General features: G+C 51.8%; 1 protein-coding gene across 1 annotated transcript in view; it reads right to left on the minus strand.

Annotated features, from left to right (window-relative positions):
* STK11 (serine/threonine kinase 11) overlaps positions 1-24,372 on the minus strand; it is a 32,593-nt gene that overhangs the window by 1,129 nt on the left and 7,092 nt on the right. Inside the window, exons 3-9 of the mRNA XM_054650006.2 lie at positions 21,336-21,425; positions 20,455-20,587; positions 19,846-19,982; positions 19,277-19,404; positions 12,210-12,267; positions 5,056-5,249; positions 655-880 (exon numbers count right to left, since the gene is read on the minus strand). Of these exons, the coding sequence (XP_054505981.1) occupies positions 666-880; positions 5,056-5,249; positions 12,210-12,267; positions 19,277-19,404; positions 19,846-19,982; positions 20,455-20,587; positions 21,336-21,425 (955 nt within the window). The 3' untranslated portion in view covers positions 655-665. The remainder of the gene's footprint in view (positions 1-654; positions 881-5,055; positions 5,250-12,209; positions 12,268-19,276; positions 19,405-19,845; positions 19,983-20,454; positions 20,588-21,335; positions 21,426-24,372) is intronic.

A 24,372-nucleotide genomic window follows, 5' to 3' on the forward strand; every position in this document is an offset into this window, starting at 1 on the left:
GGATGAGGCTGAACATGACTCACTGCTGGCTCCGTTATGAATGAGGGGTGGGAAGGAGGGGACAGGGCTGGGAGCTGGGGAGGAAGGAGCTGGAAGGAGGGGGAGAAAGCAGGGAGAAGGCTCAGCTTCCCCTGGAAGTGGCTTGGGCATGGGTGACAGGGCCAGGGGCAGGTCCCATGGGGACACCGTGGGGCTCAGCATCCCTCTGTGCTCCTCAAGTCCAGGTAGGTGGTGGTGAGGTTGGGAGCAGGGCAGAGGGGCCCTGGTGCCAGGTAAAGGGACTCAGCATCCCTCTGTGCTCCCCAAGTCCAGGTAGGTGGTGGTGAGGCTGGGAGCAGGGCAGAGGGACCCTGGTGCCAGGGAAAAAGGGCACAGCTTAGGCACAGCCCAGGAGGGGAGAGAGATCACTACAGCACCTCTCACATGACAGGGCAGACTAGAGCAGAGCCAGGGCCAGGTGGGCACATCTCCGCTGGGCTCTGCACCCCCAGCACCACAGGAAATCCAAGCCCTGGCTGCCAGAGACTCTGCAGAGGGACACTCAGGATTTCTTTCAGGATCCAGACTACAAAACACCCTCAGCTCCCTCGCCCTGCCCATAGCTCAGACGTCCCCCAGCTCGCTCAGGCAGAGCCCAGAGGGCCCCGGCAGTACCTGGGCAGAGCTCACTGCTGCTTGCAGGTGGAGAGCTTGCGGATCTTGCTGCTGGCAGAGCAGGCCTTGCGGGAGGGGTTGGAGGAGGCGCTGGCGCGGCGCTCGCCCTTGGCCCTGGCGCTCAGCTGCCCCGGCTCCGTCCCGTTCATGCACACGGCCTTGGGCAGCCCCCGGCCGCGGCTCTGCCCGTTCTGCCCGGCCTCCTCCTCCTCCTCAGGCACCTGTCCTGCAAGGGAACGGCCACAGTCAGCGGGGGCAGCAGACCCTTCCTGGATCCTGCTGCTCCTGTGCCTGTACCTGCGAGGGATCCCCAACCCGGGATGTGCAAAGATGGGTGTTGGGGAAGATGAAACAGGAAAGCATTATAAATATGATTGCCTGGCAAAAGATTTTGAGAATATGGAAACTCTAAGAGAGATTGAAATGAAAGCAAGCTTTGAGATACCTTAGTTACTGAACAACTGGAAAACAATGGTGTGGCTGGCTGAAGGTGATCCCCTTTTGATGGAACAACACCCTCTGCTTGCAGGCAGGTCCAAGGGTCAGAGCAGACCCTGCCAGCCTGGCAGAAGGGGCCCAAAGAGGAGTTTTTAGGGTTTAAAATGTAACACAGTATAGTAATGTAATGATTCTTATAGGCTGTATGTAAATGCTATAGGATTTGTATCTTGTACTAGATTGGTTAGTGAGAATCAGAATATTCAACACAGAAGAAGATTTATTGTATTGTAATGGGAACCTCACTCTCTTACCCCTTTTGCTCTCTTACTCTCTCACCCTCTCATCCTCTCTCCCCTCTCCTCTCTCAGTCCTGCTCCAGCTGTGCCTGGCAGCTCCCAGCAGGGCCCTGCACCCAGGCCCTTTGCAATAAACCCCAAGTTCCTGACCTGGCTGCAGGGATCTCTCATCTCTGTCTGTCCCACCCTGCAATGCTCCTACAGCTGCAGCTCCCTCGAGGACTGGTTTGGTGCCTGTTCCCCCAGCACAGACACAGTGTCCCCTCCTCCCCAGACTGTGTGCCCTGCCCCACACCCCAGGCAGCAGCCCAGCTCCTCTGGGGAGCAGAGGGGCAGCAGTGGATGAGGTCACCCCTCTTTCCTCCTGCCTTCTCTGCAGGTCCCAGCCCCACGTACCACCCTGGGGGTACCCAGGGGCTGGGTGTGTTTGCAGAACAGGGCAGTGCAGCCTTTCCTGGCAGGGCTGGGGTTCAGCTGTGTCACTGTCCCCTGAGGGAACACCCCATGGGTGTCATCAGCCCTTCTCCCTCCTCAGCTCCGTGTGACTCAGCAGAGCAGGTGAAGAGCCATTTCCAGAGGCATCTCCTGCTGCCACAGCCGGGGCTTGGGTCACATCCCCTCACCTGGGGGGTGACAGAGGGATGGGGCTGCATCCTGGGGCGCTCCCATCAGGAGCAGGGAGCAGCCCCCAGCCCAGCACAGGCTGAGGAGAGGCTTTGTCAGGCCCCTGGCTCCCCCCCACCGGATCCAGCCGAGGCAATTTCCTTCCAGCAGGAACGTCACGCTCCAGGGCCCTTCAGTTATGACTCAGAGGTTTGAGTGGAAGCAAAGGCTGTAAGACGATTATGTATAATTTTCTTTAAAGGATGCTCAATCCTTTCTCTGCCAAGGCTGGGCAGGACGTCAGCTCCGCTTGCGCCAACCATCACCCCACTGCTGGCACCTGGGGGGGGACCCAGGGCTGCTGGGAGAGCTGCTGCTCCTCTGGGGGAGGGAGCACACTGGGGGTCCCACCTTGGACCCCTGTGCCTTGCCACACCATCCCTGGCCACTGCCAGAGATGGGGAGGGAGGCAGGGAGGGGTGGGTGTATCCTGGGTTACACACACAATTATTTCCTCCTGGATCTCCCCCACAGGTATCCCTCCCAATGGCTCCCAGTGTTGCCACAGCTCCCAGCCACTGGCTTGGGGCTGCTTACCTGAGCACTCCTGCCATGAAAACAGACAGGGACTGACTGACCAGGGACAGACAGCTCCTGGCAGCCAACCCTGGCACCTGCAGTGCCCAGCCTGGTACTCCAGAGCAGCACAGCTCCTGGCCCAGCCCAGCTCACCACAAGGGATTGCAGTGATGGGGGTGCTCTGGCCCCCTCCCCAGGGCATGTGCCAGTGCCTCTGGCACTCTGGCAGTGACTGGCACAGCAGGAGGATCAGGAGCACAAAGCTCATGGCCCTGCTTATGGATTCCTCCAGTGCCTGACCCCTCTGGAGGGGGGTGATGGCTGGAAAGGGCTCAAGGGTTCTAGGAGAGACACACAGGACCTAGAGCCTCCAGGCATGGGGCTCCCAAGGGTCAGGACACAGCCCCAGCCCAGCACTGCCTGGCTGCAGCACCCCAGAGCCCCAGGTTTTTCAGGCCATCCCTCCATCCCACCAGCACAACTGCAGAGCCTCAAACAACCCCATTCAGAGCAAAGCTGAGCACTTCTCCTTCCCCTCCCTCGGCTGAACTCGGGCCAAGTCAATTAACATTTCTGACTGGGGAGGGAAAAAGAATCTATCCAAACAGCTCACTTGTCTTTTGTGTGACTCTTCCCTCCTCCCCTCCTTCCCCTGCTTCAAAAGCACAGTCCCGGGAGTCTATTATGGATATCAAGGAGGGAGGTGAATCGTGAGCTAATTTTACCTCCTTCACCAATGACAGTTGCTGACGTTCAAATTAATGAAAATAAAAATTCAGCACGGGCTGAAGTCTTGGCAACTGCTGCCCCCGCGGAACCGCTGACCCAGCGCTGTGTCTGCCCGAGCAGCTCCTGCCCACCTCACCCTCACCACGAGCAGGGCTAAAAATAATATAAATAAAGGGAGAGCTGAGAGAGGAACCAGCAACGTGGCTGCTCATCCCTGCTCATCTCCGCCACCCCTCACATTCTTAATGGCTCCGCATCCAGCTCATTGAGGCACCAAAAAAGGTTTCAAAATAACGCCGCAAAGAGGCTTTGAATGGCTGTTTGTCAGACTGAGCACACAGGCACCGTGAGCAGCCAGGAATGCAGCTTCCTGAGCACCAAGCTTGGCTCAGAAGCTCCAGTCCTGGCTGTATTTTCCAGCCTCAGACTGAAAAACCCAGGAGCAGGTGCTGCAGGATGGGGCTGTAGCAGAGGAGGGGTTAATGTAGGATGGGAAAGAGCAGAGCTCAGCCTCCAGACCTGAGGCAGCACAAAAGCACCAAGCAAGACCAGGATGACCACATCCCTTCACTGCACAGGAGTGGGGAGAGGATTCTGCCTCCAGGCCACAGCCATCCTCTCCTCCATCCTCTCCTAGCCCTTCCCTGGATGGGATGTTTAACACCGATTGAACCAAGGGCTCGGAACATTTACATCTCCCCACAGAGCTGCATGAATCTTTAAATAACCCTTTAAAAATGAAAGCACTTCCTCAAAGCCCCTTCTTCCTCTGAAGAACACAGGATTTAATGAGGTTTCCTCTTCCCCCCCCCTCAAACCCAACACCCACCCCCAGCCATGAGTCACTCACACTCCTGCTCTGGCTGCCCAGCAGAGCCACAGCTGAACTGATCCCTCATGTACACGGGGGCTTTTCATTTATATTTTAATATGGGATCACTGCTAGAAATGCAGCACTGGGCAGGTTCAAAGGGATGCTGCAGGAAGATTTTGGTGGAAAAATTCACATTTATTCCCTCAGCAGCTGCCCCCACCTCTGCAATGCCTCACAAACCCACCGAGGGTCTGTGCTGGGACCCTCCTCACCCTGCTCCTCCCATGAGTGTGTTCCCAGTGTTGAGGGGATTCCTGCCCACCACAAACACTGCACATCCCACCTCACCAGCCCCTCTCATCCTTTAGGTCTCTAATCCCTCTGAAACAGCACAAGTTACATGGAGAACATGGAAGATCTGCCATGACAGCTCTGATTTGGGTTTAAACGCTGCTGTTTGTATGAGGAGGATGAAATTCCTGGTGTCAGTGCTCCCAGTGTGATCCTTAACCTCAGACACCCACCTGCATGGGGCTCACCCTGCTCAGCTGGGATGGACATGGAGCTGGGGAAGGCAAGGACCAGGCTGGGACCAGGGGATCCCCCAGGTGTTCCTGAAGGCAGAGTCATTTCAGGGCTCTGTTCACAAATAACTCATTCCAGCAAAATTTGCCCAAAGAATTAACTGTGCTGAACAGCAGAGTCCAGCAGCAGCTGTTCCTGGGAGATGGGAAGAAGCTGGCACTGGAGTAACACTGGGATGGGCATCCTGGCTGATCAAATCAAGGACTGAGGAATCTGAAGCATCATGGCTCACTCACACCGTTCTACAGCCAAGAATCTCCTCTGCTGAAAGGATCATTCACACCTCGAGGCCTTTCCTAAAAAAAGCTTTAAACCCAAAAAAAAAAATATCCCCCAGAACCACTTCTCCCCTACCTGGTACTGTGAAGTCCTGAGTGTAGATGATATCATCTTCAATGTCATACAAGTCATCATCCTCTTCCTCATTGTAGCCATGCAGATCCTCCAGGTAAGGCACCGCCGTCATGCTCCTCCACCTGTCCTTTGTCTCAGGGCTGGGAGGGATGGGCACCAGCGCCTCTGCCTGAGCATGTTTCTTCCTAAACCAGCTGCAGAGAGCCCGAGGGCAGAGCTGGGTCAGTGCACAAGGCATGCAGGAGTCCTCCAATGAGGATGGCCCCAGCACACCTGAATATTCTGAGCTGGGAGTTCCACCCGTGCCAGGTCAGGAGAAAACAAAAGGTCAGGGCAGGTGTCCAGCATTGGGACACACTGGGATAGGACAGGAACAGAGGGACAGGCACAGAGGGAAGCTCAGGACCATTCTCTCCATCACCAACTCCAGCCCAAACTACCTGTAAGTCAAAACACATCAGCAGAGCTGCCAGAGCTCCTGAGTTTTATTATCCAAGCAAGCAGGACAGAAGGAACTTCCCCTATCCCGAAGCTGAGGCTGATCCAAATCATCCAAAAACCCACAAATTTGCAGGATCCCAGCCTGAGGAGAGGGGCACTTACTGCAGCAGTTTCCTCTAAAAGCCAGTTTGCACCAAGGCCACAGCAGAAATGCTTCTACTTTATCTTTTTATCCCCCCCTGTCTCAAGGGACTCCTATCACCACCAAACCCTGTGCTGCCATCTGGCCAGGAAAGGATATCTGAAAGCTGTTCTTAATCAGATCAGGAATCCAGCAGGCTGCTTCCAGCAGCATCCCAGAGCCAGATGGGATAAACCTCTTAAGTTTTCATCGTGCTCCCATAGCAGAGCTCTGACTCCAGACTGTCTGGGACATCTCCCAGTGCTGCATGTGGGCACCCAAAGTTTCCTGGAAGGCTGCTGGAGCCTCCACACTCCCAATGACCCCCTAAATGTGGGTGGGAGCAGAAGTTCCTCCAGACTCAGGTACCTCTAACACAACTTTGCAGCCCACATGAGCCTGATAGGACACAAATGCTTCCCACCCTGCAGTTGGCATCCTGTAACTCCTGGCCTCCAAGCACGGAGGAGGGCCTGAGCCAGCCCAAGAACTCTCACCAACCTGAGCCATCTGGTTTTTATCACCCCAGTTCCAAATTCCTTTCAGGAAGGAAGGCTGAAGGCACCTCCTGCGCAGAGCTGTAATTATCATTTTGTTCTAGTCTTACACTGCTTTGACAGTCGGCCTAAAAAAAACCTGGGATTCTAACAAAACTATCAGGGAAAGAGAGGAGTGAGGAGATAAACAAATGGAAATGCAGCTACTGGGACAAATCAGGCAGGATTCAAGGGAGGGGTGAGTTCTCATCCAGAAACTGCCTCACCATTAGCATCTTTCAACTGTTTTCTCTGCAGCAGTGGAGTTTTGCAGCCCCTTGTCTGCAGGGAGGAAGGTGTTGTTTGGGAAGAGGGATAGAAACTGCATCAGATCTCATCTGGCAATTGTCACCTCTAGTCCCTGAAGGGGCACTACAGGAGTTGAACAAAGCCCATCTCAGCTGCTGGACAACATCACTCAATTCTGGCCCAGGGCCCCTCCCAGATCCATGGATGGCTTCCTTGGTGACATGCATGGCACACTGCTCTCCTAATGGGACCAATCCATTTCTCTTCTCTGGAGACTCTGTTCATTGAGGAAGAGACTGCCAAGACAGCAAACCCAGCCTGGGCTGATCCAGCCTGGCAGGATCAGCAGCACAGGGCCAGAGGAACCACCAGCAACCAGCTGATTTTGCCAGGGGCACTGGGGCTTGAGGGATCCAAACTCCACAGCAGAGACCTCAGGAGAAGGGAATATCCAGGACAAATGAGATCAGAGTGATGATGGCAGTTGAAAGGAGAATTTTAAAGGGAAAAACGCCTGGAAGTCTATGGCAACTGGTGTTTTTATTTTGCTGTATTTCAGCTCTGCCTCACTCTTCCCTCCTGTCCTACTTACCAGGAGAGTAAAAATAGGTTTTTATTAGCAGCAGAAACCTGAATCACTGTACTCCAGTCATTATGCTTCCATCCTCTGGGAGGTGATTTCAAACACTTGCATATGCATATATGGTAATGAGGATAGAGAGTGAAAAGAGAAATCCATTGAAGTTCTAAGAAAAATCAAAGACCTCTTGGAAGGAGCCCTGAGCAATTCTGTATGGAGTAGTGGAGTATTTCCTGGCAAGGATTTTCCAGCAGGGACAGACATTTTGCTTTCTGTGCTGGTGCTGGAGGTGGTCACTGAAGATTTGCTCTTCAGCTGAGGACCACTGGCTTTTGGAACACCCTCATCTGCCTCAGGAAGCCACTGCCTGAGCCAGAAAGCAGCACCTCCTGGTCAGTGATGGCCATGAGATAAAGCCTCTCCTCAACCCTGCCCTCACCACAACTCCAAACATGGGCTGGGTCAGAGCCCTGCTGATGAGTGTTCCACCAGTTATTCCCAGTTTCAGGGATGTTTTCTGAGCCTACTGCACTGGCACACACACAGTTACCTGGTGCTCGTGGCAGCTGCTTTAACCTTGAGGGCAAAAAAAAAAAAAAGATTTTGGATCTCAGAATTGCCCCTTGTGCAGAACATCCCTCTGCAAGAAGCAGATTCCTCTCTGCTCTATGCTTCAAAGGGCTGGGAGTGGCTTAGAAACGCTTCAGAGTGAAGGCAGCAGTAGTAAGGGATTATTTCCTCCTATTCCACAAGCTCATTGAGGAGCCTGCAAAGCTCAGAACCCCCAGCCTGCAGCAGCACAAGTGTTAATTGTGATCCTGCTAGGCAGAAGTGGCCAGACAGCTGCTGTCAGCCACAGGGAGATAAGACACCAAGGGTCAAGGACTGAAGGAAAAGAGGAATCTGGGTTGCCCAGTGCTTAATGAGCCTGTTTGGTTTGCAGCTCCCAAGCTCAGATCTCCCATCACAAGTCCTCCCTCTGCTCTTTTCAAGTCCTGGTATAAGCAAGGTTAAATTAAGAATCTTGTAAGCACAGCTGCAGCTTTCCAACACTCCCAGCTATTCACTTCCCATTTGGGTCACAAACATTGCAGTTGGCTTGGTTTGCACAGGGATGGTTTTCTCTGAGAGCAGATGCCAAGCTGCAGCTCCCTGCCCTGCCAGCCAGGGTCAGGATGAGCAATACTCCACCTCCTGTGATGCCATGTAAGGGCCTCGAGCTCCCTGGAAGGTCACTGTCACCACAAGCAGCAATGAACAGGGCTCCAGTTTAGCTCAGCTCCCTCACAGGCAATTGGGGAAGGCACACAATGTCCCAGGGAGAGGCAACACACACACAGAGCAGTGTTCTGGATCAAGAGATGTCCCAAGCTCTTCAGTCAGGTTCAGAACAAACAAAAGTATGAAAACAGCAGCTCCTCCCAGCTGAGCAGAGATGGCTCAGACTCCTGCAAGAAGTTCTGGAGATTCAGTCCTTTAACACACCACGTTACAAAACTGATTTGCAGAAGGTGGGTAAAAGAAGGAAACATCCCTTCCACGTCCTGCCAGAGGGCAGGAAAATTGAGCCAGGTGCCTCAGGAAGGAAGAGGAATGCTTCTTTGTGTCCTGCTGAGGGGAGATCACTGCCTGGCACTACGGAGAAGGGATGGAGAAAGCCCTCAAGTGCACAGGCAGCAGCAGAGGCTCAGAGAAGCCTCTCTCCCTCCCTCAAACACAGCCCAAGAGCACAGTCAGTCCTACAGAGGAGCCCTCAACAGCACCACACAGATTCCCAAGGGGTTTGGTCCCCAGGTTTGAACAGCACAGCATCCCAGAGCCCACAGGAGCTGGGGAAGGCAGCACAGCAGCTCCAGAGGGCAGGAGGAGAGCCCAGCCTGCAGGTTAATTTGCACCTCCACCACCAAAAAGTGGAAGTGCCTCCCCTCTCGTGCTATGAACTCCTGCAGTCGGATCCGCGCCTGAACAAATTAAGTGTGACACTTGTAGAGAGGGAAGGGAAGATGGTTGCCTTGGAAACAAGGGACAGAGGTAGAATTCTGCATCCACTTCATCACTTTAAGTGCTGCAGCAGGTCAGTGAATTAGTAACAAAATGCAGGAAGTCCTTCAGCAAAAGCACAGGGCAGAGGGGAGGTGGTGGATAATCCACAGGGAGGAGGTTGGAACTCCTGAGCTCTTGGCAGCTTTTCCTCTCTGTCCTACAATCCCCAGCCCAGGAGCACCAAATATTCATAGAGTTGAGCTATGAGCACTGGTTTTCCACTGAACATCATTCCACCCTGATCCTTCCAGGGAAAGCAGGTTCTCAGGCTCTTCCATTGCTACTTCAGGGGCTGGTTTCTGGCAGTTCCTAAATTCTGAGATGACAGGCTGGGAGAAGTTGAACTCATTTCCATTTCCAGCTCCAGGTCTGCTCTGCATGGACTGGGTTGAACAGAGCAGCATTTTGCTTTGTCTCACTCCACTAAAAGTGCAGAGACAGGAGTTTGATGCAGTTGAGCTGCAGGAGTGAGGAGGGAGGAAAGCAGCTGGCAGGGATGAAACTCAGCAGACTCTTCCTCCAGCATTCCTCTGCTGCTGCAGGGGCAAAAGCATTTGGAATAGCTGACAGGAATGATGGGAGGAATGGCTGGATTACCATTGCTGGGCTGCCTGGATGCCTTCCCTGCCTCCTGCAGCTCTGCTCCCTGTGGAACAGCACTCTGTGCTCCCTTGGTGCTTTCTCAGTGCCCCATAGCCACTGATTTTATCCCTGATCCCACTGCAGGGGCCTTCACACTTGATGGAAGTGGGGAAGGATGGATCCTGAGCCTCTGTGGCTGCAGGACACTCAGACAAACTCTATGATGCTTCCCTTGGGATCACCCTTCCCACAGGGCAGGGGAACACGAGCCTGGTCCAGCAGCCTGAGTGCAAAAACCCCTGCCTGGGGCCCAGGGGCTGCTCCTGCTGGTTTCAGAGCACTTTGATGATCCTCCCTGTCCATATGAGTGAGTCCCCAGGAACAGCAGCTCAAAGACATAAAAGGAGACTTCCAGCAGCATAGAAATGCACGGGGTGATTCTGGTTTGAGATGGGATCCATCCCAGCAGGGCAGCCTGGGGAAGTTGCTTGATGTTTTTCTGGTTTAGTTCCTGTCCTTAGCACATGTTTTTGCAGGGTGGAGTGTAGAGAAAGCCACAATCATTAATGATTTACTCACCCCAATACATGAAATCTAAGGGTTCTAGAAATCAAATGTCTTCTTACTAAAGTGCTTTCCCAATCCCTGAATGGCTGCCTGCTGTCCTGACTGCTGTGTTCCATTTACAAAAAAAAACCCCAAAAAAACAGGGTCAGGTTAAGCATCAGGGCTAAGCTTCTATTTAAAGAAAAGGCAGGAGAACCAAGCTCTGGATTCTTTAGCACAAAAAAGAAGCTAGACAGACACATCCAGGGCCCAGGCCACAAGCTCTGCTGTGCTTGATGTAATTACTAGATGCCACAGCAGGAGGAAGGAGGCAATTACCAATAGGGGAGAAAAGCCTGTTAAGAAGCACTGGCTAAGCTCACACAAAACTACTGAGAGCCTAAGCCTTAGAAATGCTCCTGGGTTTGCAGGTAGAGCCTTTCCTCAGCCCCTCTTGGTGCTGTGGGATGAAAAACCTCAGCACAGCAGCAGAGGAGCTGGGTGGCTGCCCCATGCCAGAGGTGTGCTCCAGTTTCTTCAGCTTTCCAACTACAGGCAGCATCTCTGGAGACCCCTCTGTGCTTCCAGCTGGGCAGCACTGACACAAAAAAAACACTGCCACGTGGGAGGAGGGCAAAATGGAGTATCTGGAATTGGGGAAGCAGCTCAGTCACCTGGCAGTGACCCATGAGGGCCCAGGGCAGCTCCTGAGCTCAGGGGTGGCCACTGCAGCCGCAGGAAGGGAAGTGCTTTTAGTGCTTTTCTCAACACCTACTGATGACTCCACTGACTTAATTCCTGCTTCTTTGCAGTGCTTCCTGACAAAGCAGGGCAAGCTGATGCCCTCTGGTCATGGTATTGGTACTGGGAGGGAAAGGCAGCCTTGAATGGAAGATGCCTGTGCCCAGAGCCCCTGAAATAACCCAGGCATGGGGCTTGGCTACTACAAAAGAGTCCTTACAATTAATTAATCACCTGGGAAGCTCCATAAGCCTTGCCCCCCCAGCTCTGCTTGCACCCTGGTCCCTCCAATCTCTGTTGGAGCTGGTTCCATTTGCTCCCTGTGGAACCCCAGTGCACTTCAGGCCTGTTAGTTCTGGCTGTGGCTCCTTGGGCACTGCCCAGGCACCATCACCTGACAGCACATGGCTTTTCCAAAAACACAAGAGGAAAGCAGCATGCTCCTGCAGCATGGAGTGGGCTCAGCACCACCCTGGCTCACATCCTTGCTTTTACAGCTCCCAAAAGGATCAGGGAAAGCTCACAGGCCAAGCAGCTGCAGTCCAGAGGCAGCTCTGCCTGTCCTCAGAAGCACTTCCCATTCCAAGAGGAGATAAGCTAATGCAGCCTCCGCAGTGAAGCAGCCTCATGATGCTTTTTGTTCTTGTACTTTTATCCGCCCAGGAAATCTCTGCTCAGAGCCTGCATGTTCAAACAGATCCTGAAAAAAAACCCCTCAGTGATAACGGGGCATTTCCCCCCCTGACTATGGCATGGAAAATGGGGGAGGATATGGGGGAGGGAGGACTGTGATATTAAAGAGAAAGGAAAAAAAAAATATTTCCTATTGTCCTGGAACGCTTTTCCACATGCTGACTCCATATGGAGCAAATACCAGGGGATATTTCTGTCCCCAGACTGGCCAGAACTAACACACATTACTGAACAGTCCTACTATAATAACACAGCTTTCAGGACCTCCTGTTCTGCTCCATTAGTACTTGCTGGCCTCTGGAAAAAATTATCCAGAACCCTTAATTATCCAGAAGCAGGCATGCCACAAACAGACTTCCAACATATTCCTTATTTACTGGTTAGCAATTCCAGTGCTCCACCGGATGCTCTAATAGGAGGAAAAAAGCCAAGTGGAGGTTGCCAGAGCCCCAGCAGAGCTGGAGGAAGGAGATGTAGTGACTTGCATGTGTCTGCTGTCAAAAGGAAACAGAAAGTGAGAGCAGGAGCACAGGTACGGGAGGAGCAGGGAGAGAACACTCACTTGTGCTGCCTTATCTGCTGTATTGAGAACCTCTTGGCTGGGTCGTATTCAAGCATCCCTGAAAAGAAGAAAAGAAGTCCAGGTGTGATCACAGACACTCTGAGTCAAAGCCAGGAAAGCTCTGCTCTCCCCTCCCTGACAGCCATGCTGTGCCCAGTCCTGGCAGCTCCAGGCAGGGTTTGCTCCACCAGCCACAGGAAACTCAGCATAAAATCCCAATCCCATTGCTGGCCTGTTCCAGTCTGTTCCTCAGCTTCCCACCTGCAGGTACAGCCCATCCCTCCCTCCCAGTGCAGGGACTGAGGCTTGTCCACCTCTCAATCACAGCTCCAAGAAACTCTCCCATCAAGAATTTGCATTTTAGAGATAATTCTATTAAACCTCCTCCATGGAAGAGCCAAAGCCTCAGGCACAGCATATGTCCACAGTGTCCCAGATCCTCTGGTCTAGTGGAATTCTATTCTGAGGTGCAGCAGGGGAGAATCAACAACAACAAAAAAAAGCCATCCTGCTGCCCATCCCTGTGCCCTGGCCAGGATTGGATTTCTGGGATCATCTGCTGAGGTAGCTGGGGTGGGTGGTGAGCAGAGCAGGGACAGGAAAAGCAGCTCATGCCTATTCTCTCTGGGAGAAAGGGAGGTGGATTCCTTAAACAGCCTCCTGGGATGCCCACTCTGCTCCACTGCATTTCAGAAGCTTCGCAACTCAACAGAAGGCAAGGAGAAAATTTTGCCATATTCTTCAGAAATGAGCCAATGGAACCCCGAGAGTTTCATCCAGCAGCATCCAAGATATTCTCCAATGAAGGTTCCAGGAATATATTCACCTTCTGAACATTAACAAAGCCTCATGGTTGAACACTGCAAGGAGTTTTGCTTTTACTGGATGATCTCCTGCTGCTCCTGAAGCACCTGCACTGTGAAGTCTTGAACAGGTTGCATGAAAAATGAGGGTTTGGAGATGGGTTGGAACAGGAGGAACCCAGCAACAGGAAAAGTCTGGGAAGCAGCACTCACTGTCAAACAGGAATTCAGAAAGTCAGGACAGGAGCAAAGAGTGCAGAGTGCTGGGGAGAGCCAGGACAAGGACACACTGAGAAACACAAAGGTGCAGGATATTGGGGTGGACACTTGGGAGGGCTGGAGAGACACATCCTAGTACAGGCAGGAAGCTGCAAGGGCCTTGGAGATGAGAACCTACAATTCAAAGGTCATGGAAGAGATAAATCACCAAAAACTGCTCCAGAACATCTTCCCTGTCAGTCTGTTCATATCACATCAGATCAGGACTTGGGCAAAGAGGGGAGATAGGACAGTACAGTGGGGAAAGACTGAGGTTATTTCACCCCCCAGAACCCAAAATACACTTTGCCCTGGCAATTTGGGAAGGTTTATCCATGCTAGTGACAGCATTAAGAGCTTTAAGGCAGATGGGATCACCACTGATCCACATGACATCACATGAAGGAAGTTAAAGCAATCCAGGAAGAGCTCTCCAGGTCACAGGGCAGGTTCCTGGCTCAAGGCACTCGAGTCCTCAGAGCCCAATTCCTCAGAGTTTTGCATTGTTTGGACAGGGTTTTGAGGGTCTTTGAGGATGGAAACTCTACAACACCCACCCCCGCCCTCCCCACAAGTGCAACTTGTTCCAGAGCTCAACCCTGGCAGCAAAGGAGTTTTCTCACGTTCAGATGGAATTTCTCCTCACATTACAGAAAAAGAAAGAAGTTCAGAGGAAAAAAAACCCATCCCACACCTAATTAAAGAACCTATTAATAAGATGATCAGACAGTTTCACAGCTGAGCTTCCCAAATGAGTTGGCTTTTTTTTTCTCTTTTTAAGAAATAGGGCTGCAAAGAGCTCTCACATGAAGATTAGGGGACGAGTACTGGTTGGTTCTCTTATTCATGTCATAAGAAACAGGAAGTCAGGACACCACCCACTCCCCCCACTGATTTATTTAAAAACCACACTTCAAGGTGTTTTTGAAATTGAAGGCATTTACCAGATGAAACCGGTACAAGCAGGAGAAGAAGTTGAAGGTAAATGATTAAAAGAGCAGTAGTCACAAACAGCCACAGCACAGGGAGCTGTTTCTCTGAAGCCATTAAAAAGGCAGAAGGAAAATAATCGAGCAAAAGGAATTTTTACTTCAATGAGAAAATGACCACATTTGGGGGAACATCTGAAAGTGTCCTCACTGAAAATGTACATTCATACATTCAGCTCTGAGTCACTCGTGGCAGCTCCGTGGCTCAAGTCCTGCACTGAAGAGAGGCTTCAGCAAGACAAAACATCATGTTCTATTCACCAGGCAAGTCATCCTGGAGCGCCTGCCCGCAGCAGCCGCCGCTTGCGGCCATTTAGGGTAAAGACTTCCCTGGAGTTTATCTGCGAGCAGGGATGGGACAGCCTGTGCCAGGGAATGCTTCAGGAGGCCCAAGTGTAAGCTCTGCTCCCCAGTATTCCCAGAGGATTTGCTGTGTGCATACAGGGGGGCCACAGAATCACTGAGTTTAGCCTGTGGCTGATCCCCAATTTGTCACCCTGAGGGTCATGGTCATGTCCAGGTATTCTTTGGAGACCTCCAGGAATGGGGGCTCCAAACCTCACTCCAAACCTCACTGGGTGCCTGACAACCCTTTCCATGAGGAAATGACTCCTAAAATATGAAGTCCCCTCATTGAGAATTATCAGGTATTAAACTGATAAGAACAGACACCACACAGCCGTGCCCAGACAGGGGTATCGTGTCCTCTGCAGCACATCAACAGTTTCAAAACCCTTTCAAAATCACATCAAGTGACAACCCAGAAACTGGAGATCGTGGATCTGCCCTGAGCTCCTCACACCACCCAGCCCCTCATCACACTCAGTGATCCTGGACAGGCACAGCTCCAGGGCAGAATTCCTGGAGTTCAGAACACAGGACAGTCTCAGGTGTGGGACTGGAGAAGCAGGAAGAAATCCAACAGCAAAATTAACAGACTCAACCTGGATTCCATTTCAGTCTCCAACTTGGATCAATATTTAACAACCACTGTAAAAGCAGTGTGAGGCCAATCTGTAAATGAGGCAGGACCTTCTCCCTCTCCCTGCACTCAGCTGGCTGTTCTGGTCACAAACTCCCTCTGCAGGCAAATCTTGAGCCTGTGATCTAGGCCAAGCCTCTGGAAGGGCACAGACAGCCCTGGGGACCCCTGCCACAGCAGAATCAAAGCATCCCACTGTCACCAGGATGCATCCTCTCACTGTCCCAGCAAGGGAAGGTCATGGAAGTGACAAAGCAAACTGCTGAGGATCCAACCACCATGTCCCAGGTCTCAGGGCCTGGAAATCAATCCAGATGCTGATTAATGCAGAGCTGCAGCCTCAGAGCTTCCTCTTCCAGTAAAAGTCTATTAGCCCAGGAGGAGGAAAGCTGACCTTGTGCATTTTTCTGATCCAGAAGCAAAGTGCACAGGAGTTGATAAGCCATGGGCAGATGCTGCCAGAAGAACCTTAAGACTATTTATAAACCCTTCTACTCTGACACATCTCTCCTGACTGCACACACAAAACAGCACCAGCCCTTCCTTCCATCCCTGAAGAGTACAAATAAAGCTTCATCCCTGATTAGGGAGACAAAATGAGGAGCAGCATCCCAACTAATCTGGAGGATATACTGTCATGCGAGTCTCTTTACAAGCTAAATACCACTGAAGCTTTAAGTCCTCTAAACTCTGCTGTTCTGGAAAAAGGGAACAAAGATAAGAACAAGCTCAAGGGGAAGGAAAAGTAAAGACACACTACAAAAGTAGTCAACAGAAGAACAAAAAAGCCTTACAAAGTGTGTTTGTGTTTGCTTCATAGCCTGGCTGTGGTGCCTGTGGTCAGCACAGCCCTGGCAGACAGAGGAAATGAGCACTTTGCTGCACTGAATTCTGCCTCACTCAAACCCAGACCAGGCACTTGCAGCCCTGTGAGGGCTTTTAGAGCCTTTCAAATCAACACAAAGATGAGACAAAAGCACCAGAGCGACAGAGCTGAGCTGGGGGTGTCTGTGCTGCTCACACAAACACAGCCACCTACAGTATCTGATCCACAGGCAATGGATTCAGCTCCAGCCTGCTGCAGGAGGAGCAGGCACCCACCAGGAAATGCAGATGTTCTGGAGGAAAAGCAGGAACTAAATAAAGCATCCAGGTTTGTCACCATAGCTACATGGTGCCACGGCTGCACAGCTCAGCCCTGGCCTTCAGCAGATGCTGGGGAGCTGCTCAGGCCTCCAGAGCAGGCAGAGCTGGGGCAATTCCACCCCAAAATTCATCCCTCTCGAGGCCACCTGGCATGCTGACCATTGGAAAATGTGCAAGCAAGGGGAATATCAGAAGGCTATGCCAGCTTTTGCAATGTAGCAGCTTGCACACAGCAAGATGAAGGGTGGAAGACTGTTCTCAGGTGGGAGAGAGGACAGGAAAAGGGATCCTTAGGGCTTCCCACTGCCCTGAAAGAAAGGGGTCTGGTCACCTCCTTCCAGGCAAGCTCCTCTCCTTGCCAAACCCACTCAACTCCCACCTCTGTGGTGCAGAAGCACAGAAGGGATGCAGACAAACAAATTGACAGCAGTGAGGATGCAGGAGGAGACTCAGGCTGTAAGAGATGGACAAAGGACACCAGATTTCAAGGCTCTGCCATGTAAAATCAGGCAGAGGGAAGAGTAGGTAATTCTGGCTCCAGCTCTCACGCAGGGGTGGGAAGAGAACTAGGAAGGGAGTTATTGTGTTAATGAAGCACAAGATTTTAAGCTGTCAATATCCTCAGCACAGGAAAAGAGAAATCTGCCACGCTCCTTTTCCCTGGGGGAAGCACTAAGTGCAGCTGAGAGGCTGATCACAAACCTCCAAGGAGTTCTGCTGGATGCTTTAGGAGAGCTGCTGCTGGACCAACAGGACTGCAGCATTTGCTCCATTTGGGCAATTCCCAGCTCATTAAAAGGCCACGTTTGGAGTCAGCAGCCACAAGCCAAATGCCACAGGGAGCTCAGGCCACTGTTCCCTGGGGCTGGCAGGTCCAATGTGAGGCACATCAGGCCGTGAGCAGCCCCTGTGTCGGGCTCAGGCGGATCCTGGCTGTGCCGAGCGCCATTGGAAGCGCTGCCTTATGTAACGCCTTCGGAGAGCTGCTAAAGCTGGCTAATGCTTTTGGAAACACATGGAAATAACTGATTTCATCATTGGCACGGAGCCAGGGAAGCTAAAATAACCTCCGAGGGGGGCTGCGGGGGTCTGGCAGCTCCTCGGTGCTGAGGGGCCGGGGGAGCCCCGGTGGCGGCAGCGGAAGAGCTCGGACTGACAGCACCACCTGCCGCCAGCACGGCCGGCACCGAGCCAGGAGCTGGGTCCCTGCACGGAGCCTGGGGCTCTGCACTGAGCCCGGGGACCTGCACCCAGTCAGGAGCTGGGTCCCTGCACAGAGCCAGGAGCTGGGTCCCTGCATGGAGCCCGGGGACCTGCACGGAGCCTGGGGACCTGCACGGAGCCCGGGGACCTGCACGGAGCCCGGGGACCTGCACGGAGCCCGGGGACCTGCACGGAGCCTGGGGACCTGCACGGAGCCCGGGGACCTGCACGGAGCCCGGGGACCTGCACGGAGCCCGGGGACCTGCACGGAGCCAGGAGCTGGGTCCCTGCACGGAGCCTGGGGCTCTGCACTGAGCCCGGGGACCTGCACGGAGCCAGGAGCTGGGTCCCTGCACTGAGCCCGGGGACCTGCACGGAGCCCGGGGACCTGCACCGAGCCTGGGGACCTGCACGGAGCCAGGAGCTGGGTCCCTGCATGGAGCCCGGGACTCTGCACTGAGCCAGGGGACCTGAACCCAGCCCCGGGGGACCCTGAACTGAGCCAGGGGACCTGTGCTGAGCCTGAGGCCCTGAACCCAGCCCCAGGGAACCTGCACCCAGCCCCAGGGGCCTGAACCGAGCCAGGGAACCTGCACTGAGGCCTGGGGACCCGCGCTGAGGCCTAGGGGCCCGCGCTGAGGCCCGGGGACCCGCGCCCAGCCCGGAGCCCTGCAGAGCTGACTCGCTGCAGGCAGAGAGGCACTCAGTGCCCCCCAGCCCCTCACCAACCCCACAGAGCACAAGGAACAGGAAAACCAACGTGAAACAAGACAAACATCCTGCATCTGGGGGCTGATTGCTCACAGAGAGCTGAAGAGAAAGGAGAGGATGAGCCGGTGCTGAGGGCTGGGGAGCACAGCTGCACCCGGCTGTTCTGAGGGAGAGGAGGCACTGGGAATGCTGGTCAGGCTCTCCCACAGGCTGGAATCACATCCCAGCTCCTGCCAAAGAGGCTCACCAGGCTGCCTGCTGTGCACAGCACAACTGCTGCCCTGCCTGACTCAGCTTTCACGGGTAGAGACTCTTCAGCACTAAACATCAAGCTGCTGCAATGAGTGATGGGAATAAAAAAACAAAAACCAAAAAAAACCCACAACTTTCTCCCCAGAAAGTGCCACTCTCCTGGTCCTTGTGGCCCTATCCCAGCCCTGCTGTGAAACTGGGAACCTGTCACTGCTCCAATATCCTGCAGCTCTAATTTGGGGGGAAGGAAACAAATGGGACTTGAGACAAGTCCAGAGGCAAGGCTGATGAGGAGGGACAGCAGACCTGAGTACTCCGTGTGTGACATTAGGGAAAGCCTGGAAACAGCATCAGAGTGCTCTCACTGTCCAGCATCAATGCTAGTATGCCATTTTAAATTTAAACCAAATTTAAACATAAACCTCTTGTGGGCTTTGTCTTTAGATGTAAAAGCTTCTCACAGCACAGGAAGCAATGCAAGAACCCATTCTATACAGCAGTGGCTGTGAGCTGTGCAGGGCATTGGTGGATCTCAGGAAAACACCACTGCTGGAGATCTGCCAGAGTCTTGTAAGGCTATAAGTATAACCTCCCTGACTAAAAGGATCCCATATCCTCAAAAGACACTTGGAAGGAAGCTCTGGCACTTCTTGCACTCTGCAAGCTGAGGAGTTGTTGCATCTATAAATGTTACCCCTTTTGGAACCAGCTGGGAAGACTCACCTCTCAATAAGTCTGAGAGTGGAGGACCACAATCCTCTGGAATTGTGTAGTCGCCTTTCCCGATGTTTTCAAATAATTTATAGATATTATCCCCTTCAAAAGGGTACAGACCCGTTGTGATGTTGTATCTGTGAAGGCAGAAGGAGAAGCAGGATGAGAAGCAGACCACAGGTATTCGGTTCTTACCTGACTACATAAGCAAAAAGCAGCCAAGGGGAAACCAAAAGAGGAATATCTGGTAGTATGTGCAAAACCTCTTTAAGTTTAGCCTGCTTTCATCACAGTCTAGGACAGAAAAAACTTAAAAATAAATACTGGAGATACTTGTGGTTTCTGTTACTGCCCTGGCTGTGCCTCTGGGAGTTGCAGAGTCACTCATGGAGAGCAAAGATCCCCTTGTGCAGAATTACAGGTACTTTGGGGAGCATAAGCCCACCCAGAGGAGAGAGCAGCACCCCCCTCTCAGCTCCCCCCACCACACGAGAGCAGCGATGACAGAGCTGGGCCGGGACTGAGCTATCTGAGGGCGTCATTAATTGTGAAGTTCTTGGGGGCTCCTGAGCACTCACAGTGTCACCCCTGCAGACCAGATGTCGACTTTAAAGCCTGAAAAGGTGTCAAGGCCATTGGCAATTTCTGGGGGCTGGAATGCTGGCGACCCTTGGCTCGTCCTGCACGTGTCGTCCTCCGCGAACGGATGCAATGCCTGAGGCAGGAGAGACCAAACAGTGTCAGGCTTCCAAGGAAAACAAACTGTGACTCTTGGAAAAGTTCCACCTGGGAAACAAAAGGGGAGAACTCCTCTACTGAACATCTACAGATGATAAGATCATGCCACCACAGCAGCCACACGCCACAGCGACAAGTCTTGCACCTCTCCTACCTAAGACAGTTTCCATATAAAAAGAAGGATAAGGTTATGCAGCTTATCCCCATTTCCCCCCACGTTTGGGCTCATCCAAGATTGACATCTTCCTTCTCCCTGTGTTTCCTGAGCAGAGGTTTCATGCTGTTACCAAAAGAAGTGCTTTGCCAATTGCAATAAATATTCAGAGTCACTCAGAGCACTCTGCAAGAGCAACAGAACAAAAACCTAAATGCACAATAAATCAATGACACCACAGAGGTGACCTCAATCTAGAATGTCCCATTCTGACTTTGCTGTGCTTCTCACATACCTCTGCTACGCCTAAATCAGATATTTTTAGTGTCCCATTGGTTGTTAGCAGGAGGTTCCCAGGTTTTATATCCTTGTGGACAATCCCTTGGCTGTGCAAGTATTCTAAGCCATCTATAAGCTGACAAAAGTACCTGCAGAGAGAGGGAGAGGGGGAAAAAAAAAATCAAACACTTTTAGCCAGTAGAAAGGAGCTTTTTGCTGTGGTCAGAGACTCTGGGCCATCATCGTAACCCACACGCAGCCTGGCAGTTGTAGAGGCAAATGTTTCATCTCATAATACCCAGAAATAACATTAATGTGCCTGAATTTCACTTAGGCTGTCTGTAATCTCAGAGATCTCTTAAACTAAAATGACAATATGACCATAAAATTATGTAGTTGCCACGGATTTGCTGCTCTGCCCTGATTTGATCCTGACAATGTTTTTTGTTATCTATTCCCAGAATTCTCTCAGGTTTCTTTCCTTGAGGAGTAAAAGGGGCTCCAGCTTATCCCAGCTAACTACTCCAGCTACTAGATCATGCTGGATATTGCCAATCCCTAATCCATCCCAAGGCCTTTAAAGTCTTTTCTGATGCTGAACTGTGGCTTGACCTCCATTTAGGCAGGAGATTCCCCCCTCACACCCCTTGGCAAGGCAAGAGCACGGGGGCTCTTGGGCAGCTCATGAAGTAAAACAAAAATAACAGAAAAATCAATAGAAGGATGGTTTTCTTCCCAGAATCTAAAGGCAATCCCTGCTGGCCACTTCAAGAGCTTTTCACTTTTTTGCATGGGTGTAAAATATGAAATTACTACACAAAGCCAGGTTTGCTTTCAAACACAGTCTGAAGCAGAGTGAACTCAAGAGAACACAGTGGGGAGAGGAACAGAACTTACCCGTGAGCCTGAAACACTGGAAACCTCTTTTCTGGGACACTGTCCAGCATTTCCTGCATCCCACACACACAGTACTCCATCACCATATACGTGAGGGCAGAGTTAAGGAAGCTCCAGGGTCAACACTCAGTGTTAAACATTCATCAGATGGGCAGCAGCCCCATCCCAGAGGGAATGGCTGCACTTCCCAAGTGCTGAGGGAATGTTCCTCCAGCTCCCACAGGACAGGAAAGCACCTACAGGAAAATCCTTCTGCCAAATGAGCATCTGCAGCTCTGTGACCAGACCTGGACCAGGATGGGAACTCCACAGAAAACAAGCTGGAGATCTCACAGGCATGACAGAGAACAGGGAAATACCTTGAAGTGGGCACAGAAAGTTGGGAACTCCCTGGCAGAAGAGCTGCAGCCCATTCCCCCAGGGCCCTGGGTGCTCTGCAGCTCAAAGTGAGCTCCCACCACCTTCCCCAAAGTTGGTTATTCCTCACTCCCTGTCCCAAACAACCCAGTTGTGTGCTCTATGAAACAGCTGCTGCTTAACCCCAGCTGCACAGGAGTATTCCAGTAGCAGGAAAAAGGATCCTTGGAGAGCTGAGAAGCTTTGTGAAACCACATGGATAAAAACAGTTACAACAGAATGCCAAGAGCTGCTGGCACTTTGCAGCATTTGTTCCCTTGCAGCATATTCCAGTTTTTATCTCTGTAAGCTTTAATGTTGGGGCCAAAAAAATAGGAACCAGACAGCCTGATGTTGTAGTTGTCTGTTTTCTCCTCTCCCTGGGCTTTTGAAGGCAAAGTTTGGCTTGGAGGGGCCTGGGAAAACAGACCCTGGGACATTGGGGAGTGTCCTGACAGAGCAGAGGCTGCCAGGGAACCCCTACAATCCTGAGCATGGTCAGTTATTCCTCCAGGCAGTTGCCTTCTTAACCTGAACCCAAAATAAGTTACTTTTGCCCCAAGAAGCCACCTGAGGTAGAAGAGGCAGAAGAGAAACTCCTGCCCTGTGTGGGATCTGGGCTGAAGACCCTGCTGCCCCTTTCCAGCATGTTCCATCTAGCAGCTCCAAACACTGAAAGCTCATTAAATTCCTGCTCCACTCCCCATGAGAGACCCTAAAATACTCTAAATTTACCCTAAACCAGAATTTATGATGGGTATGAATATTCTCAGATCAATAAAATCAATAAAAGCAAGAACAGAAGAGAGAGAGCTCCCAAAATTTATTCCTAGCCTTTCTTATTAAAGAAGAAATCTGTGAACTACTCCTATCAGATTTGGAATACACCAACTCTCCCACTGTCAGGAGAACAACAGTGGTGGTAGATAATCCAAACCAGCTCCTGGGGAGCAAAGAGGCTCAAGGACAGCCCTGGCTGGGTGTCATTAACAGCCAGGCTGCTCCTCAGCCCTCCCTGGTCACTGATCCACTTCAGGTTGATCAATCAGATTAGGGAACAGACTCCCAGGCTGGAGCAGATCTGTTACAGGTGCCCCAAGCTCTCAGTTCTCCTCCTCAAGGGCTTCTGCTCCCACACTCAGCTCTACACACTGGTAATGGGATCCCTGGGATGCTGCTCATGGAACTGGGTTCATTTTCTGCCTGGATGAGTTCTCCATTCACCACTAGCTCTGCACTCCCAGCCACAGCAGGCCAGCAAACTGCCCTTAAATACTAAAAGTCATTGATATTTTTAATCCAGTTGCCACAGTTTTCCCTTTCTCACCAAAAAAAATCACTGAAGGTTTTTATTAGGTGAGTTGCTCAAACGCAGTTTTAACCTGAAGGGAGCCTACAAGAAAGATGGAGAGGGATTTTTTAGAAGAGGACACAGTGACAGAACATGGGGAAATCGCTTCACACTGGCAGAGAGGGGGATTAGATGGGAGATCAGGAAAAAAATCTTCCCTGTGAGGATGGTGAGGCCCTGGCACAGGTCTGAGAAGCTGTGGCTGCCCCTGGATGCCTGGAAATGTCCAAGGCCAGGCTGGATGGGGCTTGGAGCAACCTGGGATAGTGGAAGGTGTCTCTGCCCATGGCAGTGGTGGAACGGGATGAGCTTTAATTCCTTTTTAACTCAAGCCATTCTGTGACTCTATGACAAACAGCTCAAGCCTGTAGTGCTCCTCCATCAGCAACAGAACACTCAGGTGGGAACAAAATCCTTCCTTCCACAGCCCCAATTTCCAATCCCACAGCGCTTGTCTGGAAATTAGGATTTTTCTATTTAATCACCAACGGGGAAGTTGACATCTCCCCCTAAATCCCAACTCTGCCTCCTACAAGGAACCAACACAGGCCTGTGCATGACTCAGGGCCATGCCCACAGGGCAGCCTCAAGGAAACAGTCCCTTTTCTGCTGGATCTGTTCCCAAAATTGTTCCCCATGTGGCTGCTCAAGGTCTGCTCTATCACAGCCCAGGACATGCAGCACAGGCAGTGCCACTCAGGAGCTGGGGAAGGGCTTGAACAAAATCATGGATGAATTCCTGCTCCAAGTTCCAGTGGAAACCAATCCCCCCAGTTATTGTCAGAATCAGCACAGGGAGGAACAAACTTTGTGAGAGTGTAGAAGCAGATAAAGATAAAAACAAAAAAGCCAACCTGTCCTTGCAAGGGAAAAGCATTGAAAACCAACTCTGGACCAGCACTGCTTAAAGTCCAGCAAGGAGCATCCTTGGAGAGATCCCATTTCCCAGGGATGGTTTTGTGTTGTCATCACCTGGTACCAACACACGATGTCTCTCTCGGGCTCCTTTTCCCCCTGCTGCCTCCTCCCTTCTACCTAATTAACCAGGATCTCTCTATCAATAATTGACTTGAAGTCCCCTCACTCTGTAGAGGCCACAGAACAAGCAGAAGCTGTCACACTCCTTTATCCTAATGATCTGGTGGCAGAGTGTTTGATCTAATTAATGCACACAATTAAATTACTCCTTTTCTGGAGTACTGTAATAAGAAGACAGTAGTTAGAAAACACTGTCAAAAATAAAAGGATCCATTTATAACATATGCTACAAGGGATCAGCCCCAGGAATTT

Source organism: Agelaius phoeniceus, chromosome 29 (genome assembly GCF_051311805.1).
Source record: "Agelaius phoeniceus isolate bAgePho1 chromosome 29, bAgePho1.hap1, whole genome shotgun sequence".
NCBI classification, from domain to species: Eukaryota; Metazoa; Chordata; class Aves; order Passeriformes; family Icteridae; genus Agelaius; species Agelaius phoeniceus.